The 27,525-nt window shown below is 37.8% G+C and overlaps 1 protein-coding gene across 7 annotated transcripts in view; it reads left to right on the forward strand.

The window, feature by feature from the left end:
• The window catches only part of CNTLN (centlein), a 251,852-nt gene that overhangs the window by 135,168 nt on the left and 89,159 nt on the right, over nucleotides 1-27,525 (forward strand). For all 7 annotated transcript variants that reach the window (XM_084779053.1, XM_084779054.1, XM_084779056.1 and 4 more), the window contains exons 13-15: nucleotides 17,960-18,060; nucleotides 23,467-23,558; nucleotides 26,886-27,421. In XM_084779053.1, coding sequence (XP_084635179.1) covers nucleotides 17,960-18,060; nucleotides 23,467-23,558; nucleotides 26,886-27,421 — 729 coding nt within the window. The remainder of the gene's footprint in view (nucleotides 1-17,959; nucleotides 18,061-23,466; nucleotides 23,559-26,885; nucleotides 27,422-27,525) is intronic.

Raw genomic sequence — 27,525 nt, forward strand, 5'->3', positions numbered from 1 at the left:
TCTGCCAGCCTTGGTGGTCTTCTTGTAGGGTTCCAGGACCATCTCGATCCTTCTGTCTCCCCATTCTTCCATACCTCTCTCACTTAGAGTCCCAGTAGTGAGTCCCAGCATCTGTCCCGCTCCCCCACTGAATAAAGATCTCAGAGGACATCCATGTTGGGCTAGTATCCAATGGATAGTGCATTCTCCACAGTTGTGTGGAGAGCAGGGACTGACTCTGACATGAACTCTGGTGCCCCCTATTTGACCTCTTTCCCTTGTTGGGGAGGCCTGGCTTGGCTCTCAGAGGAAGGGGAAGCAGACCTGATAGGCTGTGATCATATGGTGGGAGAAGAGTTCGCCTTCTGTCACAGGTCTAGGGGAAGGGAATAGGGCAAATGAGGGAGGGAGGGCAAACAGGAAGATACAAATGAGGGGATAATAATCAGGATGTAATCGGAATAAATTATTTTTTAAAAAAGAAGGATTAGCTGTAGATCTCTGTTGTGTAGAATTTTGCCGTGAATTCATTGGGCCCCTTTTTTTTATTATGATTTGTCTTAGTTACTTTTCTGTTGCTGTCATGAAACACCATGACCAAAGCACCAATCACTAATTAAGAAGATGCCCCACAGTCAAATCTTATGGAAGGATTTTCTTAATTGAGGTTCCCTCCTTTTATATAGCTATACCGTGTTTCAAGGTGTCATAAAACTAGCCAGCTCATGGCCCCATTACCAAGGCAACTTACAAAAGAAAGCATTTCATTGGGGGCTGGCTTAGAGTTTTGGAGGGTGATCCCATGGCCATTATGGTGGACAGTGGGACAGCAGGTGAGCAGGCAGGCACTGGAGAGTTAGCTAAGAGCTTAAATGTTGAAACAGCAATGCAGTACAGAGAGAGTGAAAAGCAACTGGAATGGTGCAGGCTCTTGAGACTTCTAAGTTTATCTTCAGTAACACACCTCCTCCAACAAGGCCACTGCCCCTCCAATAAATCCACCCTCTAAATCCTTCCCAGACACGTCCACCAGCTGTGGACCAGGTCTTCAAACAGATGAGCCTATGGGGGCATTCTTATTTGAACAACCACACTTTATCAAACTCTCTTTTTAAAAATGGGGTTGTTTAGGTTTCTGATCCTTTCCTGGTTTAATTTTTGGATGAATCAACAAATTCATCCATTTCTTTTAGGCTTTTCAGCTTAGTGCAGATAGATTTTAAAAATATTCTCTTATAATATTTTGATTTTTGTTTTGGTATTTACTTGTTCATTTCTGATCCTATTATTTGGATCTTCTCTTTCTTTCAGCTAGTTAGTTGGGATAAGGGTTTTTCTACCTTGTTTATTTTCTCAAAAACCAGCAATTATATTTGTTAATTCTTTCTATAGTTTTCTTTCTTTCTCTTTCATTGATTTTGGCTCTTATGTCTTATATTTCTTGCCATTCACAGGTTTGGACTTGGTTTGTTCTTCTTTTTCCAAGTTTTGAGTTACATTGATGTTAAGTCATTTATTTGTGTTCTTTCTGGTTTCTTAATATAGCAGCTTTGAGCTATACATTTCCTTCATATGACTGATTTCAGTACGTCCTAGAAGTTTTGTTCTGTTTTAGTTCCAATTTTATGTAGTTCCAAGAAATGTTTTATTTCTTTCCTGATTCTTCTTTGATCCATTCATCATTCAGTAATGAGTTGTTTAAGCTCCATGAAGTGCATGTATTTATTAGAAATTTGTTTACTGTCAATTTTCAGTTTTCTGGCATTGTGGCCAGGTAAGATAAAAATAATGATTTCACGCTTTGTAAAGATTTGTTTTATATCCCAGGCTGTGGTCTCTTTTAGAAAAACTTTCATGTGCTGCCGAGTAGAATGTTTATTTTGGGGGCTTGGAAGTAATACTCCAAATACTCTATTTGTTAAGTCCATTGATATATGGTAAGTAATTCTTCTGTTTCTCTAATTTTTTTTTTGTCCTAAAAGTGGGGTATTAAAATAGCCTACTATTAATGGATTTATGTTTATATGAGTCTTAAATCCAGTTATGTATTTTTTATGACATTGGGCACACCAGAGTTTGATTCATGTGTATGTATGTGTGTGTGTGTGTATGTATGTATGTATGTATGTATGTATGTATGTATGTGTGTATATATATATACATATATATATATATGAATGATTGTAACATCTTCTTTGTTAACTATTCCCTTGGTTAGAATGGTGTCTCTCTTTATTTCTTCTGATTATTATTATCATTATTTTAAGGTCTATTTTTCATACATTCAGAGGGTGATACTTGCTTGCTTCCTGTTCCCATTTGATATGAGTACTTTTGTTTTATCCTTTTGCTCTACGGTGCTTATTTTTAAATCCAAAACAGACAGATTTTGTTTCCTGACCATTTATTTAATGTCTTTTGATTGAAGAATTGAGGCCATTGATGTTTAAAGTTTTTATTGAAATGTGTGTGTGCTAATTGTCACTGTGTTGATTTTTAGTTTTGTTGTGTTCTCAGTGGTACTTTGTATCTTAATAATTATAGTTTCATATTTTTTTAACACTCTTCTGGCCACACTCCTTTCTTAAGCCCTAAATATTACTTTCTTTTTGTATCTATACGGATCTTTCCTAACTTTGGGGGAGTTTTCTTCTAGAATCTTGTTGAAGATATAGTCCCTTCTGTCAACTGGGGGATTTCTCCCGCAACTATGCATGTAACTCGAAGGGGTTTTTTCATAGTGTCCCACATTTCCTCTGTGTTCCTGTCCTGTGGATTCTTTTTAATTTTTTTTATATTTCTTGCTCTAGATACTCTGTTTTATCCTCAAGTCTTGATATTCTATCTTCTGTTTGATTCATTCCACTTTTAGGGATTTCCTTTGTTTTCTAGTTGAGTTTTGGGGATTTCAGCTCCATATTCTTTTCAGCTTGAGTCCTCTTTGATGTTTGTGTCTCTCTACTGAATTCTGTTTTCTGATTCTGAATTATCCTCATTTCTATCAGCCTTATTTTTGTGTTTTCTTGAGTATCACCCAGACTTAGTTGTTTATTCCACTTAAGTTTCTTCTTAATTTCATTCAACTGTGGCTATGTGTCTTCTTTAAATTCCTTAATTCTTTGGTTTATTTGAAACTGTTCTTTTAAGTTCTATAGTCTGAAGTTCATTAGGTAACTCTTATTGGGAAAACATTTCTATAGGACTGGAAGATTTTGGAGAGAAAACAGGCTTTATGTTTCTTCCCTGTATTTTTTCAATGAGATGTGGGCATATGGAATTCACTTGTTACTTCTAGTCTGATAAGGACAGGGCAGGTTGGGTCAGAAGACAGAATGTACAGGTGGGTGGGACCTAGATGCTCTAAATGGCTTAGTTGGGATGAAGCGAGCTGGACCGAGGAGACTGGGTTGGTATATAGGATATACTTCTTACTGTGTGGAAAGGTTGAAGATGAGAAGGTGAGAGGAGCCTGTGGGTTGGGTAATAAAAAGGGACAGTCTGGTTAAATCTTGAGATCACTTGTTGTGTAGGCAGATAAGGCCAGACTAGGCCAGGACACTGGATGTGGGGCTCAGGCTAGATCTTCTGGGATGGAGAAGTCAGGTAGACTCTTTGAGTTGACCTTAGAGAAGGAGGTAGAGATTCTGGCAGAATGGAGGGTTGGACATGGCACGGAAGCAACCTGTTGGTGGTTGCAAATAAGGCTGTTCTTGGTGGAAACCTATAAGTTGGCTGTGTGGCACATGAGGGGTCAGTCAGAAATATTAAGCACTTCTTTGGCATAGAAATTTAAAGACTTAAACATTTCCTCTGAAAGTTATTTTCTATATCATTTCGCATAAATTTATGATATATAGCTACTTGTTATTTCTGTATTTTAACAAGACCAAGAAATCAGAAATCTATGAACTGAGAAATTGACTGCCTTCTTCAATATTTATGTACCAGACATTTATATAGATATTCATACAGTTAATATTTACCAGTATAATTCCCTAAATAATAAACTGTAAATATGTAAACTATAAATAAATAATGAGCTATATTTACTAGCATAATTCACTAAACTAGAAAATGACTATTCAGTTTTTACAGAAGAGTAATTGTTTCAAAGTCTGCAGTCAATCGTATAGGTAAGATGGTGTCTCAGGGAGGTAGAATCCCCCTTTGGTTGCTACATAGTAAGAAACAACAAAGGCTCTCAGAAATGCCCATAGGTCTATTATATTTGCTTGCTCAGTTGAACATGTAGCCTTACTAAGACTAAGTTAGATGTTGGAGCCTACAGATTCTAATAGTTGTTAACATTTTCAAAATGAAACACTCAGGTAAAAACAATTGTTGCTGTGCCTGGTGACATGTGCCTATAGTCTCAGGTACTTGGGATCAGAGGCAGTAGGATTGCTTTCTGTCTCAGCAGTTTGTGACTAGTCTAGATGACATGGTAGGATTCTGTCTCAAAAAATGCATTCCAGTCTGTGTATTTTCTGGAACTATAGAAAGGCTCAGCTCTGTCATAGAATCAAGCTCCTCTAACCCAGGAAATCATTTGTTATGCATCACAAGCTGTAGCTGCAGCTGCAGGTTCCTGTCCTGAGTATGTTGTGTCCAAGGTGTGATGACATTCATGCTATATTTCTGAATTATTACATACATAAATCAGGAAAGTGTAGCTTTTGCTAAGTGCTACATATGGGTACATTGCTAGGGAGAGGAAAAGGGAGAAAAATAACGGGTTATCCTTTTATTAGAACCTCATAATTTAGCAATGTGATATGAACAATAATAAAAGATAGTAGAGACATAAAGCAACCCCCCCCAAAAAAAACAACCTTTTCTACTTGTATAAAGAAAAAATCTCAAATCAGAACTTCCTGGGAAATGGTTATACTTTGAACTGACTACTGCAAGTTAAGTGGCTATGAAGCTTCTGGTAAAACCCCATCTGGTATTGTAGTTCATCACTTGGCGTATAAAGTACAATCCAGAGGCCATGTGATTATACGGAGTCAGGATAGAAATTGATAAAATACATCATGGAGTGTGAAAAGATTACTGTCTAGAACATTAATTAAATGTCCCATTTAAATATCTATCAGGAAGGCCTGAATTAAGGCAATAACAGAGATTAAGAAGAAATCTAGTTTGCATAATATTTAGTTTATATAAGATATATAAGTTAACATTAATAACATACATTTCTCTCCATATATAAATATACAACATTAATATATAATTCATACTTATGAATATGTTTCTATTAACATATTTTGAGAAAGCATAACTTTGCATTTTAACTTTATTAACTCTACTGACAGAAATGCATTGGTTGGTAAATATATCTCTATAGTCTCTATATAAGAAAGGTTAACATCCTTTCTTAACAATTTTACTTAACTTCCTTTAATGTATATTTACTTAAATATATTATAAAGTGTTATGCATAACTTAAGCTACTTATAAAATGTTTTCCCAGATACAATACTGTTAATGCCATTATGACATCACTCCAGTTCTAACACTAATGAGGAGGAACATAAACCAAGAAACAAACCGTAACAAACTTTTTTTTAATAATACCAGGCTTGATTTACATGATGGTTTAATTAAGTTTAAAAAGTGTAGTGCCTCTAATACATTTAAAACATTTTACAGACAAATAAATTTTAAAGACACATGGGCAACTAATAGTAAGAGCTATGGATTAGCAGTGAATTAGTCAGCTCACAGTGCTGTGTCTAACTGATTCAAATAACAGATATTTATTTCACATAGTCATGGAGGCGAGAAAGTCCAAGATGAAGCTGCCAGTGGGGGAAGGGCCTCTGTGAATGCCTTCCTCTTAGTTTACCCATGACTGCCTTCCCCCCATTGAAAAGCTTCCCATCCCCACATGAAGGGCTGTCTAATCCCAAGTGCATTCTCTAGTGACGCTCCCGTTTTGATTAGAGCTTTCATGTCAATTTTGGATGGGCACAATTTAAACTTAATTCATAGCTGTCAACAAGACTGTTTCCCTTAGGATAATTAGATCAAGTCAGGTAAAGTATCCAATAAAGATGCTAAAGATGCTTTATTTTTCTAAAGATTTATTTATTTTCTGTGTATGGATATTTTGCCAGCATAGGGCTGTTTACCACATGCATAGAGGGCATCAGATCCCCTGGAACAGGAGTTGGAGATGGTTGGGTGCCTCCATTTGGAGCTGGGAGCTGCACCCAGTTGCTCTGCAAGAGGAGCAAGTGCTCTTAGCTGCTGAGCCATCTCTCCAGCCTCATTTTGAGTCCTGCAAAAAAAATCATCATCACTACTCAGTTTTGGTCAAGCTCTCCTCAAACAAAGATGCCTTTAGCTCTAGCACCGTTTCCTTGTGGTTTGTCTCTTTGCTTCCATCCACCTCATTACTTCCTCTCTCGTCAGCTTTCAACCTTACAGTTTTTAGCCTTTTTGATAGTCATTCTGTGTCCTTAGTGTATGCACTCTTGTGTGACAGTCCCCCGCTGCCTGCTGCCACTTGGCCTCTAGACTCCCATTTCTAACTCCGAAGCCCGTTGCTGAACCTCAGCACCATGAATACATAATGTCTCCTCTCCGTGTCTCAGGTACAATACATTTAAAACAAATCTATGATCTACAGATTTTCTTCTTATGCTCAAACTCAAGAAATAAAACCCTGATTTACCAGTTTACTTCAGCCAGAAATTTGGCTATTATAATGGCTTTATCATTATTTCTGAGCTTCTCACTGAAATCTGTACATCTTAACATTCCAAGTTACAGTGTCTCTAGAATGTATCTGCCTATCTTTTCATTATTATTTTTAAATGTCTTTATTCAGCCTACTACCATTTCTTTTCTGGTCTATTATAATAAGCTTTTAAATGCTTCCATGTTGGGACTGGAGACTCTGCTCACCAGATAAGAGGGCGTTCAGCTGTTGCCAAGGACCTGCGCACCCAACACTTCTGGCCTCTATGGGCTCTTGTATTCATGGGCACTTACACAGATATATACATTCTTAAAATCAAAATCAAAATCTTTAGACACACACACACACACACACACACACACACCAATCTGATTAGCCACACTACTTTTTCTGCCATCACTGCCAGGTGACTTCTAAAACGTACCTCAGTGGGCCTTGGCATGTGGCCCAGTGACAGGGCATTTTTGTGATCTCCAAAGGAGTAAGCAGTCGCTCCTCTTCTCCATCTGTTGCTTCCCCAGCTCCACGAAACAAAACTGCTTCTTTCTCTGTAGATTTACTTGTACTCATTGCTTCATACGAACAAGATCATATTATAATTAACATTTATATCTGCCTTTTTTCTTAGCATAATATTTTGAATATTATTCTACAATGTAGCACATATCAGAACATTATCTTTTATTTTGTTTATACATTCATCCATTCCTGAGCTATTGAATATATATATATATATTTGGTCTCTTGGATATATACCATAAAGTAGAATAGAATGAACTTCTTGAATTACTTCGTAATTTTCTTTTTGTTTGTTTGTTTGTTTTTGAGATAGAATCTCTCTATGTTGCTCAGACTGGATTTTTGGCCATCATATTTCTTATAAAAAGCTGGAATTACAGGAAGAAGCCACCATTTATGGCTCTAATAATTCTTCATTTAAATGTTTTAAACAACTACTGAGCTGTTTTCAACACATTTGTTGTACAATTTTCATTGCTAATAGTAATGATCAATTAATTAAGATAATTACTAATTCAATAAAGCAATAGCATGTTGGATGGGATAATAGTCAATGTAGATTATTCTGAGTTTTAAAGATGAATCAGATATGGTATAATTTTTAAGAATCTGTTAGTTGTTTTATCTTTGTAACATTTTATGTATGTACTATATTTTATGTATGTACTATATTTCCTATCATTTTTCATAACTCAAAACTCCCATTCTACTTACAGACACTAAGGAGAATCTGTATGTCAAGAAATAATAACTGAGAATGGTTGGAAATAACCAAATAGCCCATGACTATATGATTAGTGATACCAAGAAAGTCAATTAAATAGTTCTATGTTTATGAGTTGGATGCCTTATCCAACAACAAACCCAAAAGTCAACTCTTGATTTTATGCAAGTGTAAATATTCAGGGTTAAGCAGTGACGTGTTTAGAGAAGCACATAGGAGAATGGCCTTGTGGCCTTGTGGCAGCTTCTAGAGGGCACGTTAGTGGGACCTAGACGTTGTTAGATGGACGGTATGAAAGGCAGAAAGAACTTCTGTTCATTGGGAGATACTGTTAAGTGAATTTGAAAACCTGCTTCAGAGAAAAGGTTTTTGTCATTGGTGTGTATGTCCAGAAAAGGATTAGTATCCATAACATACAAAGAATTGCTATGAGATGAGTAAAAAAGTGCAATAAATTCTGTAAAATGAGGAAAATACTTTCACAGGTTCCATGAAAGAGGACATTCAGATTGCAGATGTGTGTGTGAGTCATGCTCAGTCGATTTTCTCCAGCTTCTCTTGTGGGAAGCTTACAGCTTGGTGGACCTTTCCTCTCGGCTGTAAGGGCTGTAACCCTCTAGCAGCTCACCTAAGGATTGCTTTGCTGTACTTCAGAAATTCTGAAATAGTGTGTTTTAATTTTTTATAAGTTCACAACATTTTATGACTATTCTTGTATTTTTCTCTGAAATAAGTATTTATGTTTGAAAAATATTCTGTGATATTTGTTAAAGTGAAATAGAGAAGAATTGATTCCACACAATTACTATGGATATACCTAAGATTTTGCAGTGGGGAGGAAGATTGATTTCCGCCTCATATGTAGCCTGGAAAGGTGAGAATTAACAACTGAAAAACAAAGTGGGATCACTGGGTGGAGAATTATTAACAGAAAACATCACAGATAAGGGAGACTAGCTAAACTGATGTAATGGAATTTTTGCTAAAGGCAACCAAGGGTGATGAGAGATCACCTGGAGAGTAGTGGAGGATAAGCAAGCGAGCAAGGGTGATTAGATCTGTGAGACAGAAGAGCCCCTGCCAAACTGCCTGCCTTAGTAGGGGTATAAATCTAATACCAGGTTTATAAAATGTATGATAAGTCTATGAGAAAATTCAGAAGGCAATTCCATCAAACAGATAATTTTTTATTTTAATTTATTATAATTTATTCAGATTACATCCCAATTATTATCCCCTCTTTTGTATTTCCGATTCCCACCCTCCATCCCTCTTCCACCCTATTCCGCTTCCTCTAGGCCTCTGACAAAAGGGGACCTCTGCCCCCACCATATGACTACAGCCTATCAGGTCTCATCCAGATAGCCTGCTTCCTCTTCCTCTGTGTGCCTCCCCACCAAGGGGAAGTGATCAAATTGGGAGCACCAGAGTTCATATCAGAAGCAGTCCCCCACTCTCCCCACAACTATGGATAGTGAGCTGTCCATTGGCTATATCTGAATAGGGGGTCTAGGTTTACTGCATACATTGCCCTTGGTTGGCACACCAGTTTGTGCCGGCTCCCCTGGGTCGACATCCGCCAGCCTGGCTCCTGAACCCTCTGTGTCCTTCCATGCCCCCATTCTTCCATACCACTCTCTCCAGGAGTCCAGCAGTGAGTCCCAGCATCTGTCCCAATCCCCAGCTGCATGGAGTCTCTCAGAGGACATCTATGTTGAGCTAATATCCACTTACAAGTGAGTGCATACCGTGAGTGCCTTTTTAGGTCTGGGTTACCTCACTCAGCATGAGCATTTCTAGTTCCATCCATTTGCCTGCAGATTTCAAGATTTCTTTGTTTTTAATAGCTGAGTAGTATTCCATTGTGTAAATGTGTCACGATTTCTTTTTCCATTCTTCAGTTGAAGGACATCTAGGGTGATTCCAGATTCTGGTTATTATGAATAAGTGCTATGAACATAGTTGAGCAAATAGCCTACAGACTGGGAGAAGATCTTCACCAACCCTACATCTGACAAAGGGCTAATATCCAAAATGTATAAAGAACTCAAGCAATTAAACATCACCAAACTAATAACCCAATTTAAAAACGAGGTACAGAGCTAAACAGAGAATTCTCAACAGAAGAATATCGAATGCCTGAGAAACACTTAAAGAAATGCTCAGCATCTTTAGTCATCGGAGAAATGCAAATCAAAACAACTCTGAGATTCCATCTTACACCCGTCAGAATGGCTAAGATCAAAAACTCAAGTGACAACATGTGCTGGCGAGGACGTGGAGAAAGGGGAGCACTCCATGCTGGTGGGAGTGCAAATTTGTACAACCTCTTTGGAAATCAATCTAGCACTTTCTCAGAAAATTGAGAATAGTGCTACCTCAAGACCCAACTATATCTTTCTATAGAATCATCTATTTGTTGCACCTAAGATGTAAATTTTATTAATATTTTACATATATATTTATATTACTACATACTACATACAGCAAGAAGAACTATGTAACAACCAGGAATTATATTAATGTTACATTCATAGTGTTTTAGCTTTTTATATTTGGCAACCTTGAAGAAAACATATGTGTAAATAAAACTCAAAAAGAAATAATTAAAAATTTTCTGGTATTATTAAGTAATTTTAAGTTTTCTTCTTTTATTTAGTATTTCTAGATCTATTTTGTTCTTTTTCTTGTTTGTCTTTTATTTATTGAACTCTCTCTTTGTGTGTGTGTCTCTATAAGATATAGATAGATAGATAGATAGATAGATAGATAGATAGATGATATGTATTAATTATCACTGTCATTATAGTAAATGCTTGAAAATTAATAAAGAGAAAAAGATTTACTAGGCTCACAGTTTTTGAGGTCTCCATCCTGGAGCCTAAAAATAACTAAGTCTCCTTGTGGGTCCTATAATATGGGGAGCAGAGCTCCCTCTGACTTGGACTGTGGTGCCCACTCATTGGTCACTTTCCTCTGGCGGGGCAGCCTTGCTGGAGGAAGAGGATGCAGGCAGTCCAGATGAGATTTGATAGTCAGGGGTCAGATGATAGAGGAGGAGGGAACCCTCTTTTCTGAGGACTAGGGAAATTGGGTAGGCAGAGTGAGGGAAGGAGGGAGGGTGGGACCATGGGAAGACTATCAGGGTGTAAAGTGAATAAATTTTAAAAAAGAAAGAAACCTGACCATTTTGTCATTTCTTTGTTTTTAATGCCTTATACACTAAAAATTATGGTTGGAATGCCTATTTTTAAATGTGTGTGGATTTTTTTGCAAGTTTTGGAATATTTGAATTACCCAAAATTCAAGGATGTAGACAAAAAGGAACTACTTTTACTGGACTTTACCTCAGGCAAACTTACCTATTATATTAACTGAAATGATCATTTTTATTGTACCACTTAGTAATTTGGGTCTGGTGCTCTCAAATATTAATTTTGGAAACTGAGCCTGGGGAAAACAGATTGCAGGATGCAGGGGAGATAACTAAAGATAGATAAAAGCCCATTGAATTCTCAGAAATTTTCTGAACTGCTTTTGCAAGTCAAATAAAAGGTAACATTAAACAATTTATTTTATTTTATATTTTATTAATTTATTCTTGTTACATCTCAATGGTTATCCCATCCCTTATATCCTCCCATTCCTCCCTCCCTCCCATTTTCCCCTTACTCCCCCCCCTATGACTGTGCCTGAGGGGGACATCCTCCCCCTTTATATGCTCATAAGGAATTCCCGAAATTTGTGGACAAATGGATTGAACTAGAAATGATCATAATGAGTGAGTTAACCCAGAAGCAGAAAGAGTCAAGTGGTATATACTCACTTATATCTGCATACTAGCCCAAGGGGCATGTCCCATGAAAGTCTTCACTTACCAGGAAACTGGGACAGAGGGGAGGACATCCTATTGGGACTCTAGATGAGAGAAGCATGGGAGAATAGCAAAGTAGAAGGATCCAGAGGGTCCTAGAAACCTACAAGAAGAACATTATGATAGGCAGATTTGGGCCCAGGGGTCCCACTCAAAGTATGGCTCCAGCCAAGGACAATACAAGCCGTAAACTTCAAACCCCTAGCCAGATCTAGCCAATGGACAGGACATTCTCCACAGCTGAGTGGAGAGTGGGGTATGACTTTCACACATACTCTGGTGCCTCATATTTGACCATGTCCCGTGGAGGGGGAGACCTGGTGGCACTCAGAGGAAGGATAGCAGGCTACCAAGAAGAGACTTGATAAACAATTAATTTTAGATCAAGATTCTTTTGGCTTTTAAGACCATTTAAAGTGTACGTAGATTTTTTGAGTATTGAGGTAGAATGGTTTTGCTTTGGGATAGTTACTAAGAGATAATACACTATGGTGTAAATAATATTATCAAAGTATGTATTTTCATATTTGAGTATTAACATAATACTTACATGACACTAATATAATAAGTAAGTTATACTATGTAAATATCTAAATATGTTGCTGGGGAATCAGAATTTCCTTGTATGAGTTCTTAGTATAAATCTGTGAACTTGGAAGTAGGACTCAGAAGGAGTCTAAAGAATCAGTTAGTTTCTGGACTGCCTGTCTCCTCTTCCTCTGTGGCCTGGCAAGGTCTCCCTGGCAGGGGACATGATCAAGTGGACAGCGGAGTCCATGTCAGAGGTGGTCCCCACTCCCCATGTTATTTGAACCACAAGCAGACTCTGCTGCCTATCGACTGTTTCTGAGCAGGGGGTCTAGGTCCTCACCATGCAGGGTCCTTGTTTAGTGTATGAGTCTCTGCAGCACTCTGCCCAGATTTCTTGGCTTCGCTGATCTCCTTGTGGAGCTCCTGTTCCCTCCAGGTCCTTCTGTCCCTGAGCTCTTCTATAAGACTCCTGAGTTCCACCCCAAAGTTTGGCTGTGAGTCTCAGCATCTGCTTAGATCCCCTGCTGGATGGATTCTTTCAGAGGACCTCTACGGTAGGCTCTTTCCTGTTCCTTGTCTTCAACTGCTTCCAGTGTCTATTTTATTTGCCCTTTTGATTGAGAGTTAAGCATCCTCCCTGGGGTCCCCCTTGTTATATAGAGTTTTCAGGTCTGTGTATTGTAGTGTGGTTATCCTATAGTATGTGACTAATAACCACTTATAAGTGGGTATACACCATGTGTGTCTTCCTGAGTCTGGGTTACCTCACTCAGGATGATCACTTCTAGTGCTATCCATTTACCTGCATATTTCAAGATTTCCTTGTTTTCATAGCTGAGTAGTATTCCATTGTGTAAGTGTACCACAGTATCTTTATTCTTCAATTGAAGGACATCTAGGCTGGGGTCAGATGATAGGGGAAGGGGGAGGGGCATGAGGGAGGAAGGGGAACTGGGAGGCCAAGGAGGGGGCTACAATCGGAATGTAAAGTGAACAAATTAAAAATAAAAAATTTAAAAATAAAAAGCTTACTATAAAAAAAAGAAAATCATTTAGTTTGAGAGAATGGCAAAGTGGGCAGCCTTGGGAATGCAGATCTGCACAAAACTAGAAAAATTAAGTTTTTAAGAGTCTCTTAGAGTTTCTGTTGCTGTGGTAAAATACTATGATGAAAAGCAGCTTAGAAGGTGCCTTAGTTAGGGTTTGATTGCTGTAAAGAGGCACCATGACCACAGCAACTCTTAGAAAGTACATTTCTTAGGCGCTGTCCTGCAGTTTCAGAAGTTTAGTCCATTCTCTGCATGACAGGAAACATGGCAGCATCCATGCAGACGTGGTGCTAGAGAAGGAGCTGACCAACTAGGTGTAGCTTGAGTAGAGGACACCTCAATCCTGCCCACCCCCCGGCCACACACACACACACACACACACACACACACACACACACACACACACACACAGTGACACACTTCCTCCAACAGTACCACACCTCCTAATAGTCCCTCTCCCTATGGGCCAAGTATTTAAACATATGGTCTCCTAAACCACCACAGGAGGAAAGGGTTAATTTTGTTTACTCTTCCACATCACAGCAAGCATCAAGGAAAAGCTCAAGGCAGGAATGTAGAGGCAGGGGCTGTAGCAGAGGCCACAGAAAAGTGCTGTACTAGCTTGCTCCTCATGGTTTACTGAGCCTGCCTCGTTCCCTCTCGCCCACAGGTGGCATTGCTCACAGCAGGCTAGGCCCTTTCCTAACTATCTGTAATCAAGAAAATGTCCCATACACTTGCCCACAGGGCAGTCTTGTGGGAGCATTTTCTTATCTGCCATTCCCTCTTCTGAAATTAGCCTAGCCTAGATCAAATTGATATAGAAGTAGCCAGTACAGTTGACCTCTTGTTAAACACACAAGCACATCATTCTTTAATTGGAGTGGTTCTTTCTCATTTGTTCTCAGGCATGTTAATATTCTTATCACAATATGTCTATTTTTTTGCCCAAGGGGTAGCAGCTTGCCCTACTGGGCTTTAGGAAAACTCTTGATACCTCCAGGCTCCATCTTTTTTTAAGGTATTTTGAATCTTGTGAAAAAATCTGTGATGTGTGTGTGTGTGTGTGTGTGTGTGTGTGTGTGTGTGTGTGTGTGTCGCCTGGGTGTGTGCAGTAGAGTCCTAAGCTGACTGTGAAGGAAGGGTCCATCCCCACTGGCCAGCAAGCCTGCTAATGGCTATGTCTTGTCTAGCATAACAATTTGGTGTAAATGTACATTGCAAAATATTTAAAGTAATACCTAGATTAGATACAAAAAACAATGTTAGAATTTGTGCTGGTTGAATTGTTAAATTTGATGTTCACACTTGTAGGTAGAGTGTTCTTCTGGTACATGCAATGGGCTATACAGCTTCAGCAGATGAAGCAATGAAAGTGCCTTAGACATTTGGTCCAGATGTGCCTTTAATAAAACACAGTGCTTATAGGTGAGGTAAAATGTAGTTGAACACCTTGGTCTATGATTTGTGGGTATAGATATGAACAGGAGTGTGGTTTCTGTTCATGTGTGTATAGGTAGATGTCTACCTAAGAATGTAAATGAACATGTGTGTACCTGTATATGTGTGTGCACATGCATGTGGAGGCTAAAGGTCAACTTCAGTATTCTTTTTCAGGAGTTGTGCTCCCCCACCTTTCTTTCCCCCTTTCTTTATTTTATTTTCTTAATAAAAGAAAGCATTTAATAAGACTTACAGTTCCAGAGACTGAGTCCGTCATGGCTGAGGGGAGCGTGGCAGCAGGAACAGCTAAGAGCTCCTATCCCACATATCACACGGGACACAGAGCACACTGGGAGCGGCACAGGGCTCTCCTACCCTTCATCCTGCCCCCATGACACACCCCTTCCAACAAGAGCACCTTCCCAAGCAGGTCTACCAACAGGGGAACCAGCACAGACCATTTTATCCTATTGGCTACAATATTAGGCAGCCACTGGCTTTGTTTAGATTTCCTCGGCTGCTTTAAGGCTTTTGTTATTCTTGCTATTGAAGGTCACCCACTCTTACACTTGGGCTTAACTCCCTCTTTTTAAATATCTAACGGTGTTTCATTTTTATAAAATTAGGTGATGTTCTCATACTTGTCATATAAATTTCCATCTCGTTCTGATTTTCAAGTAGCTTTGAATATGTTTTGCTTGTTTACCTTGTAAGTCTGATGATTTACTGTATTGGTAGTATTTTTTTCTTATTTCTCATTCATGTATCTCTTTTTCTAGTGAAATTTATTCATGTTCTTTTTGTGTGTGAGAGAGATACAGAGTTTCTCTGTGTAGTCTTGATTGTCCTGGACTCACTTTCTAGACCAGACTGGCCTCAAACTCACAAAGATCTACCTGCCTCTGCCTCCCAAGTGCTTCGATGACATGGTGCACCACCATGTCTGGCTTTATTCACGTCATTAATAATGTATTACCTGAATTCTTTTTCTTCTGGATATATGATTCCCTTAAGCATCTTTTGTAATTCTGGTTACTGGCCATGAGTTCCTTTGATTTTTTCTTATCCTGGAAGGTCCTTGCTTATTTCACTTGGAGCAGAACCTTGCTGGGTACAACAATCGTGGTTATTTTCTTTCAGGACCCAAACTAGATGAGTGTCCATGTCCTCCTGGCATTTAGAGTTTCTTCAGGGGAATTTAATATTGGACTAATGTATCTGTCTTTATGTGTTACTCTATTGCATATTGTAATGTTCCTTCTTTTTCCTGTACTTTAACAACTTAACTATAGTATGTCATGATGACAGACTTCTATGGTTATGTGTATTTGAAGTTCTAAATACTTCTGTTGCCAGTATTTAAATGTCTTCTCCAAGATGTGGAAAGTTCTGTGCTGTTATTGTATTGAAGATGTTTTCTGTGGCCCTCGCTGTAGCTCTTCCCCCTGCAGTGTGCTGATGATGTGAACACACAGTGTTTGCACATCTCCTAAGGCTTCTGCGTTTTCTCTTCCAGCTTTTTCTTTTTCTTCTTTTTACTTCTCTTTTGTTCCTTCTGTCTGACAGTAACAATTCAAAAGATCTGTCTTCAAGCTCTGTTATTTTTTCTTTTGCTTGATCTAATCTGTTTCTAGGACTACAATTAATGTTCTGTCTGATCCCTGGAGCTTCTCATGTCCTCTGTGACTTCTGTCCTGTCCCTTTCAGATCCTGAAAGCCCTTACTGCATTTAACTTTTGTGGTTTTTTCATATTCCTCGTTTTTATGTAGATAATTCATTTGTTGGGATTATCACCTTTTATGATGCTATGTGATGGTCTCCTTAAGGGGCTTTCTCTTGGCGATGCCATGAGACATATAGCTTGGTCCTGGGTTTTATTTACAGCACAGATTTCCTTAGATTATCTAAAGCCAGTCTTCCACCGTGGATTGTTTCCCCTTGCATCACCCTGACTTAGGTTAGAAAGAGGATTTTTCATGGGCTGGACTGACTGGCCAGTGAGCCCGAGAGATCCTCCTGTCTCTGCCTCCCCAGCATAAGGATAACAAACACACACTACTGTTCTCACACTTTTTATATGGCATAGACCTCAGATCCTCTTGATTGCACAGCAAGCACTTTATAGACTAAGCTGTCTTCCTACTCCATTATACATGATGCTTAAAAACAATTAACTAGCGTACAAAGTGTTGGATTCCACTGTGCCATTTTCAAACAGAAACTATCTTTGTTGATCCTGCTTCCCTTCTCCTCCTGGGACTCCTGTTGGACCCTTCCACCCCTCCCCCGCCCTGTAGCTTCCTGTCAAGGTTCATGTCACGTACGTGCTATCACCTTCCCTCGCTCCCTCAACACTTTGTCCCTCTGTGGTCTCTGTTTTAGTTTGTTCCCCTATACCCTTCTTTACACACATGCAGCTCTTTTGCTGGTGGTGATGGGCAAATAATCCCAGGACACAGGAGACTGAGGCGAAATGGTGAATTCAGTGCCATCTCAGGCTATCTATTGAGTCAGTCTCACCAAAAATAAGAAGTTTTAAAAGTTTATATTTTATATACTTTGCGTGTTTGCTGTAAAACAGTTGATAGTTTGTACTAAAAAAAAATACCCTCATAGAAATCAGTTTGTATGCTGGATAAAATGTAATTGAATATATGTAATTACTCTATTTTTCCTTTTATCTTGGCATTTCCTACTTTTCTTTTCTTTTCTTTTCTTTTCTTCCCCTGCCCCCCAAGAGTGTTTCTGAGTAACCTTGGCTGTCCTAGAACTCACTCTGTAAAAACAGGCTGGCCTTGATCTTATAGAGGTCTGCCTGCCTCTGCCTCCCAAGTGCTGGGATTAAGGCTTGTGTGTACACCCTTTGTTTGTTTGTTTCTTTCTTTCTTATTTATGTATTTATTATGTATACAATGTCCTGCACGCATATGTGCCTGCCCACCAGAAGAGGGCACCAGATCTCATTATAGGTGGTTAGGAGCCACCATGCGGTTGCTGGGTATTGAACTCGGAATCTTTGGAAGAGTAGCCAGTGTTCTTAACCTCTGAGCCATCTCTCCAGCTCCCAATGTGTACACCATTTCTTAGCTTACACATTTTATGTAATTTTTAATTACCCAAAATTTTATAGGATGAATCTTCAAGATGAATTGGATGAGCTTAAAGTACATATATCCATTGATAAAACAACAATACAAGAATTGAATAGGTGCATGGCAGAGAAAAGAGAAGGTAAGTTTTTAATTAAAATAAATCTTCAGCATTTTTAAGTTCTCTGGTTTTTGTTTCACTTTAAGAACCATACTTAGTTTTTCCCTTTTGTACCATTTTTCCTCACTTAGTTTTTATGTCTTATGAGAAAATTAAATATAGAGAACTTCTAAATACCCCACTTACAACAGACTCACCATTCCTAAAACCTTCAAACAAGACTTGTGAGACGGCTCAGCTGCCACAGCTGGTGCTGCGCAGGCCTGATGAACTGAGTCCAGCCCAGACGCCAAGTCAAGGTGGAAGAAAAGCACTGACACCACAGAGCTGTCCACTGAGCTCCACACATGGACTATGACTGCCCCACTCCTAGGAACACTCCCTCCCTGCCCCCCTTCATTTAATATAAAAGTGTAAACAAATACTTGATCAGGTTAAAATGTAATTATTTTTATTGTTCGTTGACACAGTTTTCCTAATTATACTTGCTCACAATTTTATAATTGTGTTTAACATTAGTGATTCATTTATATTTTCTTCTGCTATAGAGTTTGAAAGTATTTAGTTCTATCTAATTTTGTGTGGCCACCATCTTAAACATGGAAGGAAAGCTTGGCTTATTCTAGGTATGCAACCGCAGTGGCCAAAGTGTCTCATGATAGGAAAAGCACTCATGTTATCAAGTTAAGACTGCGCCTATGTTAAAAGTGAAGACAGTCGCACTTACTGTGCAATGTCAGTATCTCAGTAGAAGAAGCAAATCAGGTTACCAGGATAAGATTCTTTCCAACTTCTGGCACCCAGCTGTTGTTACCACACCTGGTGATGGTTTTTAGTGAACTCTTCCTCTGGCTTCTTCTCTATCATTATTCTTGACTCAGTCTTAAATATGTTGTTTGTGATTTACCAATATTAACATTTCTATTTTACACTTTTATTTTTCATCAAAATATGAGTTTACTTCTTCATTAGCGCCTGAAATGTGTTTGTTTGTCTTCATTTGTCTTCCCCTCTTGCCAGGGTTTTTTCTCTCTTTCTACTAAAGCACATTCCTGCTTCCCCATTAACAATTGACATCCGGAAGAGTCTTCTTGTCTCATTGTTCAAAAGTAACGGTAGTGTTTTGAAAACAAAAACATGTATAGATGAACATTCAAGCAATGAGAAAGAATCAAATGAAAGAAATGGAAAAATTGTGAGTTCACAACCACAAGTCAACATCTTGCTGAGATGCTTTCTGGCACATCAGTTTTTATTGTAGTACTGCTCACGGTCGCTAAGTTATGGAAGCAACCTACGTGCCCAGCATCAGGACCAATGTGCTAGATGTATACAAGAGATATTTTTTCAGCCTTAAGAATGAACTTACGTTGTTTTCAGAACACAGAAGATACTGGATACTACAAATACATTAGGTCAGTCTTAGACAAATGGTGTTTATTCATTTGTGGCTCATGTGTAAGTGTGTGTACATCTATATTCTTATATGTATATATATGTAGACATGTATATATTCTTACATGTGTTTATGTATATAGAAATAAAACTGGTAGACAAAAGGGCTAACAGCAGCAGGAAGCAATAAGAAAGGAGTTTATGAAGACTATGTTGAACATACACTATAAACAGGAAAACTTTTTAAAAATCAGAAAAATTGGTAGTCACTCCCATAAGTTCTACTTTTGCCTTGTCTTATTGTATCTTGTTTTGACCTGACTAGTTGTTGCCTCTTGGAGGCCTTCTCTTTTAAGAAGCAGAAGTGAAGCTGGGGAGAAGCTGGGGCAGAGGAGAGGCTGAGGGAGACTAGGCATAGTGGGGGAGAAGCTGGGGGAGAGGAGAGGCTGAGGGAGACTAGGCATAGTGGGGGAGGGGAAGCTGTGGTTGGGATGTATTGTAGGAGAGAAGACTATTTGCAATTAAAGAAAAAAGAAAAAACAGAAAGTAATGTGGTAGAATTTAAAAATATTCAAAAATAACACTACCAAATCATGAATGAGCCATTTAATTAATAACTTGATTTGAAAAAGTATTTGCAACACTGACAATAAGAAACTGACAATCTGAACTGAAGGTGGATTTAGTCAGGCTAAATTACTTATTCAATGCACAGATAAACTAAAATGAATAAATGCAATGTTTGCTAAAAATTATCGTACAGAATGAATACATAATGATTTGAAATCACAGAAAAATATGTGTTCAATTACTAAAATAGACACACAAAATGCAATAGGTTATTTCCTACTAAAGTATATTCTTTTGTAGCATTTCTGTTTGTTTTAAGTTGACTCACACAGATCACGGAAAAAAACAAAAACAGGAAAACATATGCATCAGTTCTTTATCAATAGAAATTTAAAGATAGAAGAAATAAAGTAGGTTTTAATAATTTTAGCCATTGATACACTGAAGATATTGTAAAAATTGACACATTTAATTCAAAAATAAGGTTGTTTGTTTTACTTGGCTTAATGCAGTTTGCACTGTAACACTTTTCCATTTTTGCTTTTGATATAAGGATACAACCCATTGAATGCTAAATAATTATATATTTAATACCAAATAATGGCAAACTAATTTTATAAAATAATAATAAACACTAAATTGGGATATTTACTGGTTGTTGTAATTTGCTATTAAGTATCTCAAATAAAGCTAGTTGAAATAAAATTTAATATGCTAAACCAATGTTCACAATTTATCAAAAATGACTGTAAGCTCTTTCATAAATGTTTTTGTTTTAATGGTTAAAAGTTAAAATGAAAAAGTCTTAAAATTGTGATGGAGCTTTAAAATGCTGTGTTATTATAATTAAAATGAGACTATAGAAGAATAATAAGAATAATGAACAGTAAAAAGTTAATGAAACAAGAAAAAGCAGAATAATATAGATTAATTTTTCAATAAAATTCAGGCCTTGGAAAAACAGCAACCTAACTAATGGCACTTAGACATGAGACAGGATCTTTCTGTGTCCTAGATGTGACCTAGAACTCACATCTTGCTGAACACTATGCCCCAGCTATGCTGAGAAGTTTGAACCTAGATGTTTCTGACCTTCCTTTGCATAATGCCACCAGGCTGAGGGGGCTCCGTGGATCACCTTATCTGACTTGGTCTCCTCTGTAAGATCTCATTAACCAAGGATTGACTCACAGAAAAGCAGGCTTAAAGGTATTTGACAATTCTCTTCAAAGACGACATCTGCTCTCCTGATGACTTGAGGACATGGAAAGACAGTCTTCAGTGTTTCTTTGTATTCTGTGTGTGACCTCTGTCCCAGGGCATTGTCTGTCTGTCAGACACACTCAGCTTCCCTAAAAGTCATTTCCTAACCCTAAAAATATTTCTACAATTTCCTGTTCCATCTTCCTTTTCCTTGTGCTGAGGATACTGAAGCTTGGAATATGTGGTCTTTCTTCAGTTTCCATAGCCTGTGTGCTACTCATTTGTCCCTACAGATCTATTCTCCATTTATTTCATGGCACTTAGACTCAGAGAGAGACAGAGACAGTGACAGAGAGGGACAACACAGAGAGAGGCAGAGAGAGAGACAGCGACAGAGAATTCCTTTTTCTCCATGGTAAACCAAGATTTTAAAGAAGGAAACAAAAATAAAACAAGTTTTAATGAACAAAGAGTGAAAAACAGAAAAAGGAGAAGAAATTCCTGAGAAAGAAAAAAAGAACATAAATCAGGAAAACTGTCAATACTTGTAAAAATTAAAGCATTTAAACCACATGATGGAATAAATCTCTTGTAGAATAAAGCACACTTGCCATCTGAGAAAAAGAAAGAGAAATGTCATTTTCTTAACTAGGTCCTCTTGCCTCAAGTCCCATGTCCTGAGGTGCTTGAACTGAAGGGGCTGAGAATGTGATTCTTGTGTCACTCCACAGTTTGAGCCTAACTGCTTCAGCATTTTATAAAATCTATAAAGGAAGAAAAGTGTTTTGGGGCAACATCCACAGATGAACATGCTCAGCCCTTCTGCACAGCACGACTTATAAATACAAGCAAGGAAATCCTTGTAAAAATCATTCCTCAGTGTTTATTTTATTAACAATATATAGATGTTGTTAGTACGCTATGCTATGAGAATGTAGTACTATTATGTTATTTTTAAGGATAAATATCTCACTCAGAGCTATAGGAGATATTTAAATGACTAGAAGAGATGAATTATATTTGCATATTATTTCTATGTTGCTGAAGAGTGCTGTAATGAATTCAGCACCATGGTGTTAGGGGACTAGAAAAGGCAGCTTGGGAGCTGGTAGATTATTATCAAGGTAAAGGTACGTATTCCCCATGAGGCAAATTTTACCTATTCTAGCTTTTATTATCCTTAGGTTGGTGTTCTATTTATTTCATGAGCACAGAAGTTATAATTGAGTATGTCATGTTTCAAAGACAAAAGAAAAGCCTAATTCACTCTAACAAACTTGTTAGTCACTGTTTTTATCAGGAGGATTTCTAGTCTACAGAGAATAATATTGTTTTTTTCTTTCTTTGTTGATAAATCAAAGTTTTACACTGGCCTGCAGCAGTCAGGCTTACTTTAAAGCAAAAGTAAGGCACCCGGATGCAAACCCTCTCAGCGCCCCGCATTCCTTCTGTTTCCTGTTTTGTTCTTTAAAAACATCACACTTAAAAGTAATTCAGGACCTCAGTAAGGAATGGTGACTTCATCAGGCTAATGTATCTGTAAAGAAAACATTTATAGATTTGGGAGCATTTTAATCTTAATGAAAATTTTATGACAGTGTTTCCCTTAACTTGGTAGGTAAATTGCTTGTAGGTTTTTGCTGTGCTGAAAAGTCTGTCTGTAGCAGTTAGATGCCAGCCCGTGCACAGTGACTTGTCAAACAATTTCCCCCGTGAGCGCGAGCTTGTTTCTTAGGAAGGCACAGCTCCTCCAGAAATGAGGCTTTTATGGTTCACCGCCCATACATGGCCTTTCTCTAGAAGGAAAGGTCCAGGTGCTGTTGGGTTTCAGTTTCTAATTCTGTTAGTTTGCTTTGTTCAGCAGTCACTCTGATCCTCCTAGCAGGGAACGAGATCAGCGGAACAAAACTAGTAGCTGCTGTAGATAAAAAGGCAGTGAATTCTGCTTTTAAGGTAGAGGCGGAATAGTCTACAAAAGAATGGACACGGGAATGAAAGTCTAGCATTGTTAACCCGCAGATCTATTGTGCCTTTGAAAGACTTCACACTGCAGGGAAAAAGTGACACCACAAAGATACGTAATTATGTGACCAAAAGCTCTTGAGAAAGGTCACCATTTAGTTCTGGCCAAATACCTGACAAGAAAAATAGACCAGATTATTCATAATTGAAAAGCCACGGAACCTTTCCCCTTAAGACGACAGTGCAGTGTTTCAGCAATATATGATGTACCGTAATATATTATTTATTTGCTTCCAGAACAACTCTTTAGACACCATGAAGATGCTGGGGTCAAGAAGAGTACTCCAGAGAAGAATGAGAAAGCAATATCGGAGCAGACATTACAGAAGGTAGTCTAATCTTTAAGATATTGAGCTGAGCAAGTTAAATCTGAATTTTACCATAAAGAATTATATTTTAAAACGGGGGCTCATGAACTTAAACCTTGTGTGAATCCTTAATTTAAATTCATAATTCAAAATCATTGGCTTGCCAAAATAGGGTAAAAAAAATCAATGTTAGTAAAATAAATGTGTAAACACTTATGCTTCTGTGGACATAGATTAAAAATAATTTTATAGATGGAGGGCAGAAAATGAAAAGAAGAGAACTTAACAAAATTTAGAATATATGTGCTTATTAGTTATAGGTGAGCAGTTCCACTTAAAGCGGGTGAGGAGACTGCTCTTCTGCAACAGGCATAGGTTGTTTTTTATTATTATTATTTATAGCTCTGCCACAGTAAAATGCTAATATCTATATAATTTAAACCTCAAAATATGTGTGACTTATTGCTAATAAAATTTAGCCTATGATTTATTATAGCTTTCGGTGTTTTAATAAGACAATCCATGTCAACCTGCAGTCACAATACAGCACTACTACGATTGATGGTTAAAACACTATTTACAAATTATAGCATTTATCTTAATTTCTTTTTGCAAAATATATTATCAAGTTCAATGAAAGATTTCAAGTGTATGAAGACTTAATGGTATTATTATTAAAAGCTTATCTTTAGATAATTTTCTCTTTGATTGTTATCAGGCTACTCTGGATTAGTTTTGATTTTTACTGAAACATCACTTCATAAACAAAACTGAAAATGCACACATATATATTTATATATATTATACATTATCTACCATATATTATATATAAACATATATATATATATACTATTTCAGTTTGTCTACCTTTATTTTTTCTACCTGTGGATTGACTTGTGAAAATTTATCTACAGCAGTTATGTGCTTCCTTAGACTGCACATATTGTCCTATATCAAAGGATGTCACCTCAGTACTCCTGAAGGTCACATACCAGGTTGACATCATAGGCTAGAGAAGGGGACATGCTCATTTCATTCACTTGAAGCAAAGTAAAAAACTGAAGTCATTTGTGTACCATCAACTGCATATTACATAGTTTATATAAATGTATCAACTTTGTTTCAAAATAGCATATTTTGTTGTTTTATATAGTTTTATTTGTATAGATTCATATTCTGTGACTATTCCTCTAGAGGAGAAAGCCTAAAGAAACTATGCCTTCTTTCTCCCTTCACAACTAACAAATAACATTATGGGTCTGGAAATTCATTTAAGACCCACCAAAAGAACAGTAATTATTTTTGTTTGGCTTAAATAAAATTAGCATATTAATTTCTTACTTTTTAATATTAAATTTATACAGTTGTATCAGTCATCTTTTTAAAACTTTATATTTCAATTTATTACTTCTAACTAATGTTTATATTTATGTGGTAATAAACACTGACTTTAGGGTCTCATGCATGCTAGGTATGCATAAATTATCTACCACAAATCTATTTGTATGTCATATATATGACATATCAATATACATAAATGCACATTGATACAGGGTCTTTTAAGTTATACAGGCTGGGTATGAACTCATTTGTAGCCCAGGCTGGTCCTGGGCTTGCATTCTTCTGTTCTTCATGTCCTGAGTAACTAAGTTCCAGAACCTCCAACATCAGCCACATCTGACTTTCCATCTTTTATGTGTGTGTTCCTTTGTTTGTAGTGGGATGGGGGTACATATGTATGCCTGTGGAGGTTTGAGACCATCTCAGGCACAATCCACCATTTCTCTCTCTTCTGTCTGTCTGTCCTTCTTTCCTTCCTTTTTTTCTTTCTTCCTTTTGTGTGTGTGTGGGTGGGGGAGCGAAACAGGGTCTTTTACTGGCTTGGAATTCACTCACCCATCAAGTAGGCTAGGATAGCTTGTCACTGAAATTCAAGAATCCACCTGTCTCTGCCTCCTTAACTCTAGAATACCCTGGGTTTTTGTTTCTAAGTCTGGGGATCAAACTCAGACCACCACGCTGGAGGTGAGTGTTTTACTGACTAAGGTGTCTCTCCAGCCCCAAAGACACATTGTGAAGAGGAATGAATAAAAGGCTTCAGTGACAGCTTTCCCCTATAGTCCATAACATATGTACTGACATGAACTCTAGGGTTAGTTTAAGATAGAGGTGTAAAATATTCAGTCTTGATCAAGGTATGGTCCTGCCCATTATTGTTTCAGCTTAGAGCCATCATCAAAGTGGTCCGGGAAAGTGTTAAGCCGCTCATCTGTTCCTCCCTGAGGATGCAGCCTTTGGCCTCATGGATAAGTATCCTCCTCTGGAGGTGTAGGCTTGGCTGACACTTGGCTCTTGGTGGAACTGAAGATGGCTCACTATGTAAGGTTAGACACACAGTGCAAAACAAAGACACGGACGCCCAGCGCCTCTGCATCTCCTTGTCTTGTGGGCTCACACAAAGAGCTGGTGCTTCTGTGCAAAAGCAGTTTCTGAGTTTCTGTTTAATTGTATTTATAAAACTATTTGAAAAAGAGCAAAATGTTATTTTTCAAACAACTCTTGTTATTTTTCAAGTTCTAAATCAAAGCCTCCTTCTGTAATAGTTAGGATAAATCTGTCCCTGATGTTCACTCACAGCACTCACATAGTATCGTATATTACTTTAAGGTATACACCTGTGTCTCCCCAATGGCTTTTGATACATAGTGCCTGGAGTGCATTTGACCATAGCTGTGTCCTACAATAGGAGCAATATTTATTGAAATAAATGGGGATGTTTTATTTATAAGCATCCTTCAAATTCTTGTAATTTTAGATTACTGAGCATTACTTTTAAAATATTTCACTGCATGAAATAAGAATTACATGAGAATTAAAATAGTAGTTTTCTAATTTAGAAGTAAAACTGTTGCAGGTTATTTATTTTGTCATCACTTTCTAATGTGTCAAGAGTTAAGGAAATGCTACTTGCTCATAGTTCCCATGAGTCTATTTTTAGACTACTCTAGAAACAGCTTTTCTCTGAAAATATTTCTTTTCACAGAGAGACTGTATAATCAAAGCACTTACAGTCTTAGAAAACTCTGCAGTTCGCTGACGTCCTTAGTTTTGTATCACTTTGCGTAGGATTTTAACTTCTTTTTACCATCTGTCCCTTATTCAGCAGATGCATTATTGCATTTTTGAATGTGTCCATCTCTATCACCTTGGAATGATTTAGAAATTAAGTACCTTAGGTCCATTTGTCCTTGTACTAAATATAACTTCCACCAGTTAGAAATGATCATTAAAATTTTAATAGATTATGGTTTTAAATTTTAAAGGAGTAAATTAAGCTTTCTTGCTTAGGTCATTGAGTTGGAAAATCGGCTAAAATCTTTTGAGAAAAAGTCAAGAAAGTTAAAAGAAGAGAATAAAAAATTAAAGAAAGAAAATGATTTCCTGAAATCCCATTTAAAACAATGTCAAGAAGATTCCGAGGCGAGAGAGAAAGAGCTAGAGCACCTATTAAAGGTGAGTAAAGATGCAGAAAAGGACAAAAGTGAGCTTCAGATAAAAATCACCGATCTGGAGAAGGAAGTCACTGCCCTGAGGAGACAAGTGGCAGAAGCTAAGGCTTTGAGAAATGAAAACCAAGAGGAGGCGGGTGCAGAGGAGAAAGCGCATCCTCGTCCAACAGACAAAGCCAAATCTGAGATGACCACCACAGACGTGAGAGCCCAGCAGTATGACTGCAAGACAACCACTACCAAGGTGAAATTCAAAGCTGCCAAGAAGAAGTGCTCCGCGGGCCGTCACCGCACTGTTCTCGATCACTCGGTCAAGGTTATGAGCCATGTTGAGAACCTCAGCAAGGACGGCTGGGAGGATGTGAGTGAAGGCAGGTAAGGCTCTCATTAACTTAGCTCTGTGGTGGGGACAGTGTGCTGCATATGTAAAGCACTGGCAAATGGAGATTGAATTTCAACTACTGTCGATTTGGTATTCA

This window comes from Acomys minous (genome assembly GCF_964271855.1).
Source record: "Acomys minous genome assembly, chromosome: 1".
In the NCBI taxonomy this organism is placed as follows: domain Eukaryota; kingdom Metazoa; phylum Chordata; class Mammalia; order Rodentia; family Muridae; genus Acomys; species Acomys minous.